A 16,537-nucleotide genomic window follows, 5' to 3' on the forward strand; every position below is an offset into this window, starting at 1 on the left:
TAAGCTGCTAGGCTATAGTTATCAAGCCTTCATGTTAAGCTGCTAGGCTATAGTTATCAAGCCTTCATGTTAAGCTGCTAGGCTATAGTTGTCAAGCCTTCATGTTAAGCTGCTAGGCTATAGTTATCAAGCCTTCATGTTAAGCTGCTAGGCTAGTTATCAAGCCTTCATGTTAAGCTGCTAGGCTATAGTTATCAAGCCTTCATGTTAAGCTGCTAGGCTAGTTATCAAGCCTTCATGTTAAGCTGCTTGGCTATAGTTATCAAGCCTTCATGTTAAGCTGCTAGGCTAGTTGTCAAGCCTTCATGTTAAGCTGCTAGGCTAGTTATCAAGCCTTCATGTTAAGCTGCTAGGCGATAGTTATCAAGCCTTCATGTTAAGCTGCTAGGCTAGTTATCAAGCCTTCATGTTAAGCTGCTTGGCTAGTTATCAAGCCTTTTTGTTAAGCTGCTAGGCTAGTTATTAAGCCTTCATGTTAAGCTGTTAGGCTAGTTGTCAAGCCTTCATTTTAAGCTGCTAGGCTATAGTTGTCAAGCCTTCATGTTAAGCTGTTAGGCTAGTTGTCAAGCCTTCATGTTAAGCTCTGTCAATTTGTATTCATGTTTACAAAAACACATTTCCACTTTCCAGTGTCTAAGTTATGCTGATGCTGCTGGACACTGATTTAAATACAATACTTTTACTTGAATTGATATTTCAGGATAAATTTGGACAGGAACATACGAGGTCTAATAATAAAACCGTATTCAAATCAGTAGGTTGAGCTGTTGATAATGCTGTTAAATATGCTGTCAAAAACAGTTTGTACCAGTGCATGTATATTGGTATACAGATCCAGTCCTATTTGGTATATATATGTAGTTAGTTGTTTTGTATCTTAGTACCTGGTTCTGTGATTAAGTGTATGTTATATATATATATGTCTATACAATAGGCAATGTAAACTATGTAAACTAATGCACTCCAATCTTAAGTATATTATCACAGAAAATATCTGTAGATATTGAAGAGAAATACCCTGTTCCCTACCCATTGTTCAGAAATTGAGTTATGAACAGATGCAAGGGATTTTTACCATGTAAACATTTAATATACAGTTAAGCTGGGTTATCATTTCAAGGTGATATAAATTCATGAAAACTATATGAGATTACTAAGATAATGTAATGTTTACATATGTTGCAGATCTCGAAAACTTTAGAAGAATTTGATGTTGAAGAACGACCTTGGATGTCAGTACAGCAAGACTGTCCCAATGTCAAGGTCATTCAGACAGAGGTCACTGCACTAGACAGTGAAGCACATGTATGTACTGTGGTTAGAGGGGGTATACACAAGCTATTAAAACTGTATTTATTAATTACACTGCATTAATCAGCTCTTCCCATCATTGTGTGATAACTGTCTCCTCATATGAGGTCAAATACAAAATTCATGAAACAAATCTCATTCACAACCATAATTGAAAAATGCAGAAACTACCACTTTGAACTAATACTTAATATTTAAACTGTGTTGTAGTCTATAACAGTGAAAGATGGACAGACCTTTAATTATAAACAACTGTGTCTATGTTCTGGAGGACGACCTAAGGTAAGTCAATCAGATTATAGCTATAGTTCTATATAGTTAATCTTTAACTAAAATTTAACTTTGTAAGAGAATATAGTTTGGTAATTGGAATGTTATACAGACATTTAAACCCAGATTTCTTTGTCAGTCATCCCTAATTGTACATTTGTTTTCCTGTAGGTCATCAGTAAGGACAACAGATTTGTTCTGGGAATTCGGGACACACAGAGCGTCAAGGTAAGAGAATGTTTTGTATCCTGTTAGATCATCTGACCTGAAGGGTTGGGATGACCTATTGTCATCATGCACCGTCCTTTGTTGCGGCATGCAATGTGCGTAAACTTTTCATTCAAAGGAGTTCTTCTCAATTATCAAAAGGCCCAGGGTACTTATATTGGACCGGCAGCATGCTGGCATGAAGGGCTACCAAGTTCATTCAAGGGTACGGAGGTCAAATAGTTTAAAATCTTTAAACAACTTCTTTTGAATAACTAAGAGGCCGATAGATATGATATTGGGTCTGTGACATGCTGAAATGAAGGGCTACCAAGTTTGTTTAAATTGATGACCTTGACCTTCATTCAAGGTCACAGGGGTCAAATGGGCTAAAATCTTTAAACAACTTCTTGTGAATAACTAATTAGAGGCATAGAGACCTTATATTGGCCCTGTGACATGCTGGTATGAAGGGCTAACAAGTTTGTTCAAATTAATAACCTTGACCTTCTTGTGAATAACTAAGGCCTAGAGACCTGATATTGGGTCTGTGACATGTTTGTTCAAACATGATTATTAAAATGAATAACCTTGACATTCATTCAAGGTCAAATTCATCAAATGTATCAGAAACTGGACCTTTTGTTGCCACAATTGTTTGCCACTACTATATTCTTTGAGGTGTTGTATTGTGCCAATAGTCAGATGACTGTTAAGGCCCCAGGGCCTTTTGTTTTTCTGGTATTTCATACATGCCATACCTCCAGGCATGAGACAAAATCTCCCATATTTTAAAGCCTGTTATTGTCTCCCCGGAGGAGAGTCTATTATATTTTTCGCTGCCATATTTGTGTACATGCTAGGTTAATTTTAGCACGAGAGTGACCAACACCCCAGTGCCCCTAATTAGCAGCCTTGGGCTATTTCCTCTTTGACTTGTGGTGTCACTTTCAGGTCTGTGTTTTACGTAAACTGCAGTCAACCAGTTTATCGGCTGCCTAGAAAACAATCAGCTGACCTTTCAATAAGTTTTATGACTACAGGTATTGAGCATTACTACAAAACAAATACTGCTTACAACTGTAAATGCTTTACTCACGTCTTTAATATTTGATAGGCCTATCTATACCTGAGTGATGTCATTGATGTCACAAGCTTTTCAATCGTAGTGGGTAATTGTAATAGTGGATCCGGTTGTATACAAATTCAGGATTTCACTAATATTCACGTTTTTAAAAATGGAAACAGTATTATTTATTTCTTAGAATTTCGGTGTGAATTTATTTTTAGAAAAAATACATAAATAATAATAAAATTATGATTAGTAAATGAATTTAAATAAACCCAATTAAAAAGATATCTACTTTTTTTCTCTCAGATTAAATTACATTTTGAATACTACTGTAAAAATTCTCTGTATTTTCTGAATTTAGTGAATGTATATTTAAGAACATTATTTAATATTATTATCCATTATTGTGAAAGATATATTAAAAAGCTCAGTCTGATATTTTGAACAATAAAATCGCACTAGAACTTGGTTTAGGGATGTGACTACTTTAGCATGCATTCCTTTATGTCAGTAAAATTCAATATGAATGCAGACTGTTTCTGTTACACTCCGACTAATGCTGTATTCCAATAAGCAAAGAAAGCAAATGCAATGAGAAAAATGATACCTAAATGAAGCAAAATTGTTACAGAACATGAAATTACATGTATGTGTTTGTGTTTATTTTGCAAAGAATTTCATCATGAAAAACAGATATTGAATTTATTCATATGTCGTGTGTACACCTCCCTTATTTGAGACCAAAATCCCTAAAAATGGTTATCAATCTTCCATACCACCCCAAGAAAAATATGGCATGTATGGCATTTATAAATACAGAAACAATAGGGATGGTAACACAAGCTCATTAACATTGTAGCTGGAGAGGAACGTAGACATATCACCATAGTGATACCAAGGATTATAGGCACAGGGACATGCTGGAACAAAGATAGTAGTACAAGTTACCTATAAGTACACATTAGATATCAGATTACACAGGGACATGCTGGAACAAAGATAGTAGTACAAGTTACCTATAAGTACACATTAGATATCAGATTACACAGGGACATGCTGGAACAAAGATAGTAGTACAAGTGACCTATAAGTACACATTAGATATCAGATTACACAGGGACATGCTGGAACAAAGATAGTAGTACAAGTGACCTATAAGTACACATTAGATATCAGATTACACAGGGACATGCTGGAACAAAAATAGTAGTACAAGTTACCTATAAGTACACATTAGATATCAGATTACACAGGGACATGCTGGAACAAAGATAGTAGTACAAGTGACCTATAAGTACACATTAGATATCAGATTACACAGGGACATGCTGGAACAAAGATAGTAGTACAAGTGACCTACACATTAGATATCAGATTACACAGGGACATGCTGGAACAAAGATAGTAGTACAAGTGACCTACACATTAGATATCAGATTACACAGGGACATGCTGGAACAAAGATAGTAGTACAAGTGACCTACACATTAGATATCAGATTACACAGGGACATGCTGGAACAAAGATAGTAGTACAAGTTACCTATAAGTACACATTAGATATCAGATTACACAGGGACATGCTGGAACAAAAATAGTAGTACAAGTTACCTATAAGTACACATTAGATATCAGATTACACAGGGACATGCTGGAACAAAGATAGTAGTACAAGTTACCTATAAGTACACATTAGATATCAGATTACACAGGGACATGCTGGAACAAAGATAGTAGTAAAAGTTACCTACACATTAGATATCAGATTACACAGGGACATGCTGGAACAAAGATAGTAGTACAAGTTACCTATAAGTACACATTAGATATCAGATTACACAGGGACATGCTGGAACAAAGATAGTAGTACAAGTTACCTATAAGTACACATTAGATATCAGAGTACACAGGGACATGCTGGAACAAAGATAGTAGTACAAGTTACCTATAAGTACACATTAGATATCAGATTAAACAGGGACATGCTGGAACAAAGATAGTAGTACAAGTGACCTATAAGTACACATTAGATATCAGATTACACAGGGACATGCTGGAACAAAGATAGTAGTACAAGTGACCTATAAGTACACATTAGATATCAGATTACACAGGGACATGCTGGAACAAAGATAGTAGTACAAGTGACCTACACATTAGATATCAGATTACACAGGGACATGCTGGAACAAAGATAGTAGTACAAGTGACCTACACATTAGATATCAGATTACACAGGGACATGCTGGAACAAAGATAGTAGTACAAGTTACCTATAAGTACACATTAGATATCAGATTACACAGGGACATGCTGGAACAAAGATAGTAGTACAAGTGACCTATAAGTACACATTAGATATCAGATTACACAGGGACATGCTGGAACAAAGATAGTAGTACAAGTGACCTACACATTAGTATATTACAGCATTACAACAGGATACAGATTACACAGGACATGCTGGAACAAAATAGTAGTACAAGTGACCTATAAGTACACATTAGATATCAGATTACACAGGGACATGCTGGAACAAAGATAGTAGTACAAGTGACCTATAAGTACACATTAGATATCAGATTACACAGGGACATGCTGGAACAAAGATAGTAGTACAAGTGACCTATAAGTACACATTAGATATCAGATTACACAGGGACATGCTGGAACAAAGATAGTAGTACAAGTGACCTATAAGTACACATTAGATATCAGATTACACAGGGACATGCTGGAACAAAAATAGTAGTACAAGTGACCTATAAGTACACATTAGATATCAGATTACACAGGGACATGCTGGAACAAAGATAGTAGTACAAGTGACCTATAAGTACACATTAGATATCAGATTACACAGGGACATGCTGGAACAAAGATAGTAGTACAAGTGACCTATAAGTACACATTAGATATCAGATTACACAGGGACATGCTGGAACAAAGATAGTAGTACAAGTTACCTATAAGTACACATTAGATATCAGATTACACAGGGACATGCTGGAACAAAGATAGTAGTACAAGTGACCTATAAGTACACATTAGATATCAGATTACACAGGGACATGCTGGAACAAAGATAGTAGTACAAGTGACCTATAAGTACACATTAGATATCAGATTACACAGGGACATGCTGGAACAAAGATAGTAGTACAAGTGACCTATAAGTACACATTAGATATCAGATTACACAGGGACATGCTGGAACAAAGATAGTAGTACAAGTGACCTATAAGTACACATTAGATATCAGATTACACAGGGACATGCTGGAACAAAAATAGTAGTACAAGTTACCTATAAGTACACATTAGATATCAGATTACACAGGGACATGCTGGAACAAAGATAGTAGTACAAGTGACCTATAAGTACACATTAGATATCAGATTACACAGGGACATGCTGGAACAAAGATAGTAGTACAAGTGACCTACACATTAGATATCAGATTACACAGGGACATGCTGGAACAAAAATAGTAGTACAAGTGACCTATAAGTACACATTAGATATCAGATTACACAGGGACATGCTGGAACAAAGATAGTAGTACAAGTGACCTATAAGTACACATTAGATATCAGATTACACAGGGACATGCTGGAACAAAGATAGTAGTACAAGTTACCTATAAGTACACATTAGATATCAGATTACACAGGGACATGCTGGAACAAAAATAGTAGTACAAGTTACCTATAAGTACACATTAGATATCAGATTACACAGGGACATGCTGGAACAAAGATAGTAGTACAAGTTACCTATAAGTACACATTAGATATCAGATTACACAGGGACATGCTGGAACAAAGATAGTAGTACAAGTGACCTACACATTAGATATCAGATTACACAGGGACATGCTGGAACAAAGATAGTAGTACAAGTTACCTATAAGTACACATTAGATATCAGATTACACAGGGACATGCTGGAACAAAAATAGTAGTACAAGTTACCTATAAGTACACATTAGATATCAGATTACACAGGGACATGCTGGAACAAAGATAGTAGTACAAGTGACCTATAAGTACACATTAGATATCAGATTACACAGGGACATGCTGGAACAAAGATAGTAGTACAAGTGACCTATAAGTACACATTAGATATCAGATTACACAGGGACATGCTGGAACAAAGATAGTAGTACAAGTGACCTATAAGTACACATTAGATATCAGATTACACAGGGACATGCTGGAACAAAGATAGTAGTACAAGTGACCTATAAGTACACATTAGATATCAGATTACACAGGGACATGCTGGAACAAAGATAGTAGTACAAGTGACCTATAAGTACACATTAGATATCAGATTACACAGGGACATGCTGGAACAAAAGATAGTAGTACAAGTGACCTATAAGTACACATTAGATATCAGATTACACAGGGACATGCTGGAACAAAGATAGTAGTACAAGTGACCTATAAGTACACATTAGATATCAGATTACACAGGGACATGCTGGAACAAAGATAGTAGTACAAGTTACCTATAAGTACACATTAGATATCAGATTACACAGGGACATGCTGGAACAAAGATAGTAGTACAAGTGACCTATAAGTACACATTAGATATCAGATTACACAGGGACATGCTGGAACAAAGAATAGTAGTACAAGTTACCTATAAGTACACATTAGATATCAGATTACACAGGGACATGCTGGAACAAAGATAGTAGTACAAGTGACCTATAAGTACACATTAGATATCAGATTACACAGGGACATGCTGGAACAAAGATAGTAGTACAAGTTACCTATAAGTACACATTAGATATCAGATTACACAGGGACATGCTGGAACAAAGATAGTAGTACAAGTTACCTATAAGTACACATTAGATATCAGATTACACAGGGACATGCTGGAACAAAGATAGTAGTACAAGTTACCTATAAGTACACATTAGATATCAGATTACACAGGGACATGCTGGAACAAAGATAGTAGTACAAGTGACCTATAAGTACACATTAGATATCAGATTACACAGGGACATGCTGGAACAAAGATAGTAGTACAAGTGACCTATAAGTACACATTAGATATCAGATTACACAGGGACATGCTGGAACAAAGATAGTAGTACAAGTTACCTATAAGTACACATTAGATATCAGATTACACAGGGACATGCTGGAACAAAGATAGTAGTACAAGTTACCTATAAGTACACATTAGATATCAGATTACACAGGGACATGCTGGAACAAAGATAGTAGTACAAGTGACCTATAAGTACACATTAGATATCAGATTACACAGGGACATGCTGGAACAAAGATAGTAGTACAAGTGACCTATAAGTACACATTAGATATCAGATTACACAGGGACATGCTGGAACAAAGATAGTAGTACAAGTGACCTATAAGTACACATTAGATATCAGATTACACAGGGACATGCTGGAACAAAGATAGTAGTACAAGTGACCTATAAGTACACATTAGATATCAGATTACACAGGGACATGCTGGAACAAAGATAGTAGTACAAGTTACCTATAAGTACACATTAGATATCAGATTACACAGGGACATGCTGGAACAAAGATAGTAGTACAAGTTACCTATAAGTACACATTAGATATCAGATTACACAGGGACATGCTGGAACAAAGATAGTAGTACAAGTGACCTATAAGTACACATTAGATATCAGATTACACAGGGACATGCTGGAACAAAGATAGTAGTACAAGTTACCTATAAGTACACATTAGATATCAGATTACACAGGGACATGCTGGAACAAAGATAGTAGTAGTACAATGACCTACACATTAGATATCAGATTACACAGGGACATGCTGGAACAAAAATAGTAGTACAAGTGACCTATAAGTACACATTAGATATCAGATTACACAGGGACATGCTGGAACAAAGATAGTAGTACAAGTTACCTATAAGTACACATTAGATATCAGATTACACAGGGACATGCTGGAACAAAGATAGTAGTACAAGTTACCTATAAGTACACATTAGATATCAGATTACACAGGGACATGCTGGAACAAAGATAGTAGTACAAGTTACCTATAAGTACACATTAGATATCAGATTACACAGGGACATGCTGGAACAAAATAGTAGTACAAGTGACCTATAAGTACACATTAGATATCAGATTACACAGGGACATGCTGGAACAAAGATAGTAGTACAAGTGACCTATAAGTACACATTAGATATCAGATTACACAGGGACATGCTGGAACAAAGATATAGTAGTAGATACAAGTTACCTATAAGTACACATTAGATATCAGATTACACAGGGACATGCTGGAACAAAGATAGTAGTACAAGTGACCTATAAGTACACATTAGATATCAGATTACACAGGGACATGCTGGAACAAAGATAGTAGTACAAGTGACCTACACATTAGATATCAGATTACACAGGGACATGCTGGAACAAAGATAGTAGTACAAGTGACCTATAAGTACACATTAGATATCAGATTACACAGGGACATGCTGGAACAAAAATAGTAGTACAAGTTACCTATAAGTACACATTAGATATCAGATTACACAGGGACATGCTGGAACAAAGATAGTAGTACAAGTGACCTATAAGTACACATTAGATATCAGATTACACAGGGACATGCTGGAACAAAGATAGTAGTACAAGTTACCTATAAGTACACATTAGATATCAGATTACACAGGGACATGCTGGAACAAAGATAGTAGTACAAGTTACCTATAAGTACACATTAGATATCAGATTACACAGGGACATGCTGGAACAAAGATAGTAGTACAAGTTACCTATAAGTACACATTAGATATCAGATTACACAGGGACATGCTGGAACAAAGATAGTAGTACAAGTGACCTATAAGTACACATTAGATATCAGATTACACAGGGACATGCTGGAACAAAGATAGTAGTACAAGTGACCTATAAGTACACATTAGATATCAGATTACACAGGGACATGCTGGAACAAAGATAGTAGTACAAGTTACCTATAAGTACACATTAGATATCAGATTACACAGGGACATGCTGGAACAAAGATAGTAGTACAAGTTACCTATAAGTACACATTAGATATCAGATTACACAGGGACATGCTGGAACAAAGATAGTAGTACAAGTTACCTTATAAGTACACATTAGATATCAGATTACACAGGGACATGCTGGAACAAAGATAGTAGTACAAGTGACCTATAAGTACACATTAGATATCAGATTACACAGGGACATGCTGGAACAAAGATAGTAGTACAAGTGACCTACACATTAGATATCAGATTACACAGGGACATGCTGGAACAAAATAGTAGTACAAGTGACCTATAAGTACACATTAGATATCAGATTACACAGGGACATGCTGGAACAAAGATAGTAGTACAAGTTACCTATAAGTACACATTAGATATCAGATTACACAGGGACATGCTGGAACAAAGATAGTAGTACAAGTTACCTATAAGTACACATTAGATATCAGATTACACAGGGACATGCTGGAACAAAGATAGTAGTACAAGTTACCTATAAGTACACATTAGATATCAGATTACACAGGGACATGCTGGAACAAAGATAGTAGTACAAGTTACCTATAAGTACACATTAGATATCAGATTACACAGGGACATGCTGGAACAAAAATAGTAGTACAAGTTACCTATAAGTACACATTAGATATCAGATTACACAGGGACATGCTGGAACAAAGATAGTAGTACAAGTGACCTATAAGTACACATTAGATATCAGATTACACAGGGACATGCTGGAACAAAAATAGTAGTACAAGTGACCTATAAGTACACATTAGATATCAGATTACACAGGGACATGCTGGAACAAAGATAGTAGTAGTACAAGTTACCTATAAGTACACATTAGATATCAGATTACACAGGGACATGCTGGAACAAAGATAGTAGTAGTACAAGTTACCTATAAGTACACATTAGATATCAGATTACACAGGGACATGCTGGAACAAAGATAGTAGTACAAGTGACCTATAAGTACACATTAGATATCAGATTACACAGGGACATGCTGGAACAAAGATAGTAGTACAAGTTACCTATAAGTACACATTAGATATCAGATTACACAGGGACATGCTGGAACAAAGATAGTAGTACAAGTGACCTATAAGTACACATTAGATATCAGATTACACAGGGACATGCTGGAACAAAGATAGTAGTACAAGTTACCTATAAGTACACATTAGATATCAGATTACACAGGGACATGCTGGAACAAAGATAGTAGTACAAGTTACCTATAAGTACACACATTAGATATCAGATTACACAGGGACATGCTGGAACAAAGATAGTAGTACAAGTTACCTATAAGTACACATTAGATATCAGATTACACAGGGACATGCTGGAACAAAGATAGTAGTACAAGTTACCTATAAGTACACATTAGATATCAGATTACACAGGGACATGCTGGAACAAAGATAGTAGTACAAGTTACCTATAAGTACACATTAGATATCAGATTACACAGGGACATGCTGGAACAAAGATAGTAGTACAAGTGACCTACACATTAGATATCAGATTACACAGGGACATGCTGGAACAAAGATAGTAGTACAAGTTACCTATAAGTACACATTAGATATCAGATTACACAGGGACATGCTGGAACAAAGATAGTAGTACAAGTTACCTATAAGTACACATTAGATATCAGATTACACAGGGACATGCTGGAACAAAGATAGTAGTACAAGTTACCTATAAGTACACATTAGATATCAGATTACACAGGGACATGCTGGAACAAAGATAGTAGTACAAGTGACCTATAAGTACACATTAGATATCAGATTACACAGGGACATGCTGGAACAAAATAGTAGTACAAGTGACCTATAAGTACACATTAGATATCAGATTACACAGGGACATGCTGGAACAAAGATAGTAGTACAAGTTACCTATAAGTACACATTAGATATCAGATTACACAGGGACATGCTGGAACAAAGATAGTAGTACAAGTGACCTACACATTAGATATCAGATTACACAGGGACATGCTGGAACAAAGATAGTAGTACAAGTGACCTATAAGTACACATTAGATATCAGATTACACAGGGACATGCTGGAACAAAGATAGTAGTACAAGTGACCTATAAGTACACATTAGATATCAGATTACACAGGGACATGCTGGAACAAAGATAGTAGTACAAGTTACCTATAAGTACACATTAGATATCAGATTACACAGGGACATGCTGGAACAAAGATAGTAGTACAAGTGACCTACACATTAGATATCAGATTACACAGGGACATGCTGGAACAAAGATAGTAGTACAAGTTACCTATAAGTACACATTAGATATCAGATTACACAGGGACATGCTGGAACAAAGATAGTAGTACAAGTGACCTATAAGTACACATTAGATATCAGATTACACAGGGACATGCTGGAACAAAGATAGTAGTACAAGTGACCTACACATTAGATATCAGATTACACAGGGACATGCTGGAACAAAAATAGTAGTACAAGTGACCTATAAGTACACATTAGATATCAGATTACACAGGGACATGCTGGAACAAAGATAGTAGTACAAGTGACCTATAAGTACACATTAGATATCAGATTACACAGGGACATGCTGGAACAAAATATAGTAGTACAAGTACCTATAAGTACACATTAGATATCAGATTACACAGGGACATGCTGGAACAAAGATAGTAGTACAAGTTGACCTATAAGTACACATTAGATATCAGATTACACAGGGACATGCTGGAACAAAGATAGTAGTACAAGTGACCTATAAGTACACATTAGATATCAGATTACACAGGGACATGCTGGAACAAAGATAGTAGTACAAGTGACCTATAAGTACACATTAGATATCAGATTACACAGGGACATGCTGGAACAAAGATAGTAGTACAAGTGACCTATAAGTACACATTAGATATCAGATTACACAGGGACATGCTGGAACAAAGATAGTAGTACAAGTAAGTACACATTAGATATCAGATTACACAGGACATGCTGGAACAAAGATAGTAGTACACCTATAAGTACACATTAGATATCAGATTACACAGGGACATGCTGGAACAAAGATAGTAGTACAAGTTACCTATAAGTACACATTAGATATCAGATTACACAGGGACATGCTGGAACAAAGATAGTAGTACAAGTGACCTATAAGTACACATTAGATATCAGATTACACAGGGACATGCTGGAACAAAGATAGTAGTACAAGTTACCTATAAGTACACATTAGATATCAGATTACACAGGGACATGCTGGAACAAAAATAGTAGTACAAGTTACCTATAAGTACACATTAGATATCAGATTACACAGGGACATGCTGGAACAAAGATAGTAGTACAAGTGACCTATAAGTACACATTAGATATCAGATTACACAGGGACATGCTGGAACAAAGATAGTAGTACAAGTTACCTATAAGTACACATTAGATATCAGATTACACAGGGACATGCTGGAACAAAGATAGTAGTACAAGTGACCTATAAGTACACATTAGATATCAGATTACACAGGGACATGCTGGAACAAAGATAGTAGTACAAGTGACCTATAAGTACACATTAGATATCAGATTACACAGGGACATGCTGGAACAAAGATAGTAGTACAAGTGACCTATAAGTACACATTAGATATCAGATTACACAGGGACATGCTGGAACAAAGATAGTAGTACAAGTTACCTATAAGTACCACATTAGATATCAGATTACACAGGGACATGCTGGAACAAAGATAGTAGTACAAGTTACCTATAAGTACACATTAGATATCAGATTACACAGGGACATGCTGGAACAAAGATAGTAGTACAAGTTACCTATAAGTACACATTAGATATCAGATTACACAGGGACATGCTGGAACAAAGATAGTAGTACAAGTACCTATAAGTACACATTAGATATCAGATTACACAGGACATGCTGGAACAAAGATAGTATAGTACCATATTACACAGGGACATTACACAGGGACATGCTGGAACAAAGATAGTAGTACAAGTTACCTATAAGTACACATTAGATATCAGATTACACAGGGACATGCTGGAACAAAAATAGTAGTACAAGTTACCTATAAGTACACATTAGATATCAGATTACACAGGGACATGCTGGAACAAAGATAGTAGTACAAGTGACCTAACACATTAGATATCAGATTACACAGGGACATGCTGGAACAAAGATAGTAGTACAAGTGACCTATAAGTACACATTAGATATCAGATTACACAGGGACATGCTGGAACAAAGATAGTAGTACAAGTGACCTATAAGTACACATTAGATATCAGATTACACAGGGACATGCTGGAACAAAGATAGTAGTACAAGTGACCTACACATTAGATATCAGATTACACAGGGACATGCTGGAACAAAGATAGTAGTACAAGTTACCTATAAGTACACATTAGATATCAGATTACACAGGGACATGCTGGAACAAAGATAGTAGTACAAGTTACCTATAAGTACACATTAGATATCAGATTACACAGGGACATGCTGGAACAAAGATAGTAGTACAAGTTACCTATAAGTACACATTAGATATCAGATTACACAGGGACATGCTGGAACAAAGATAGTAGTACAAGTTACCTATAAGTACACATTAGATATCAGATTACACAGGGACATGCTGGAACAAAGATAGTAGTACAAGTTACCTATAAGTACACATTAGATATCAGATTACACAGGGACATGCTGGAACAAAGATAGTAGTACAAGTGACCTATAAGTACACATTAGATATCAGATTACACAGGGACATGCTGGAACAAAGATAGTAGTACAAGTGACCTATAAGTACACATTAGATATCAGATTACACAGGGACATGCTGGAACAAAGATAGTAGTACAAGTTACCTATAAGTACACATTAGATATCAGATTACACAGGGACATGCTGGAACAAAGATAGTAGTACAAGTGACCTATAAGTACACATTAGATATCAGATTACACAGGGACATGCTGGAACAAAAATAGTAGTACAAGTGACCTATAAGTACACATTAGATATCAGATTACACAGGGACATGCTGGAACAAAGATAGTAGTACAAGTTACCTATAAGTACACATTAGATATCAGATTACACAGGGACATGCTGGAACAAAGATAGTAGTACAAGTGACCTACACATTAGATATCAGATTACACAGGGACATGCTGGAACAAAATAGTAGTACAAGTGACCTATAAGTACACATTAGATATCAGATTACACAGGGACATGCTGGAACAAAAGATAGTAGTACAAGTTACCTATAAGTACACATTAGATATCAGATTACACAGGGACATGCTGGACACAAAATAGTAGTACAAGTTACCTATAAGTACACATTAGATATCAGATTACACAGGGACATGCTGGAACAAAAATAGTAGTACAAGTTACCTATAAGTACACATTAGATATCAGATTACACAGGGACATGCTGGAACAAAGATAGTAGTACAAGTTACCTATAAGTACACATTAGATATCAGATTACACAGGGACATGCTGGAACAAAAATAGTAGTACAAGTTACCTATAAGTACACATTAGATATCAGATTACACAGGGACATGCTGGAACAAAGATAGTAGTACAAGTGACCTATAAGTACACATTAGATATCAGATTACACAGGGACATGCTGGAACAAAAGATAGTAGTACAAGTGACCTATAAGTACACATTAGATATCAGATTACACAGGGACATGCTGGAACAAAGATAGTAGTACAAGTGACCTACACATTAGATATCAGATTACACAGGGACATGCTGGAACAAAATAGTAGTACAAGTGACCTATAAGTACACATTAGATATCAGATTACACAGGGACATGCTGGAACAAAGATAGTAGTACAAGTGACCTACACATTAGATATCAGATTACACAGGGACATGCTGGAACAAAATAGTAGTACAAGTGACCTATAAGTACACATTAGATATCAGATTACACAGGGACATGCTGGAACAAAGATAGTAGTACAAGTGACCTATAAGTACACATTAGATATCAGATTACACAGGGACATGCTGGAACAAAGATAGTAGTAAAAGTTACCTATAAGTACACATTAGATATCAGATTACACACATCTGTGTAAGTTACACATTAAAGTGGTTCAAGTCAGAGATATCTAAAATTTCTGCTTTTTTCATTTGCTTCTGTAAGTTTCCATAGTATGTAGTAATATAGTTAATATCTACTCTTTTGTTTTAGGAGTTTCAGCAACATCTGCATGATGCCCGTAGAATACTTGTAGTAGGAAATGGAGGGATCGCAACCGAGCTTGTGTAAGTATAAATTAACTGTAAGTGCAGAAATACAGGAGAGGAAACATATTTGTTAATAATGTGTGCATTATTGGGATTAAATGAGAAATTCAACATGCATCCCATCCCACAGGAACACTATTAGTACCATTTGACTGTGAGAAATTCAACAGGTATCCTATCCCAAAGGAACACAATATAAGTACCATTGGACTGTGAGAAATTCAACAGGTATCCTATCCCAAAGGAACCTACTAT

General features: G+C 35.8%; 1 protein-coding gene across 1 annotated transcript in view; it reads left to right on the forward strand.

Moving 5' to 3' along the window:
* Positions 1-1,161: 1,161 nt before the first annotated feature.
* LOC138314290 (pyridine nucleotide-disulfide oxidoreductase domain-containing protein 1-like) overlaps positions 1,162-16,537 on the forward strand; it is a 33,656-nt gene continuing 18,280 nt past the window's right edge. The window contains exons 1-4 of the mRNA XM_069254557.1: positions 1,162-1,305; positions 1,522-1,593; positions 1,753-1,809; positions 16,227-16,300. Coding sequence (XP_069110658.1) covers positions 1,177-1,305; positions 1,522-1,593; positions 1,753-1,809; positions 16,227-16,300 — 332 coding nt within the window. The 5' untranslated portion in view covers positions 1,162-1,176. The remainder of the gene's footprint in view (positions 1,306-1,521; positions 1,594-1,752; positions 1,810-16,226; positions 16,301-16,537) is intronic.

This window comes from Argopecten irradians, chromosome 1 (assembly GCF_041381155.1).
Source record: "Argopecten irradians isolate NY chromosome 1, Ai_NY, whole genome shotgun sequence".
In the NCBI taxonomy this organism is placed as follows: Eukaryota; Metazoa; Mollusca; class Bivalvia; order Pectinida; family Pectinidae; genus Argopecten; species Argopecten irradians.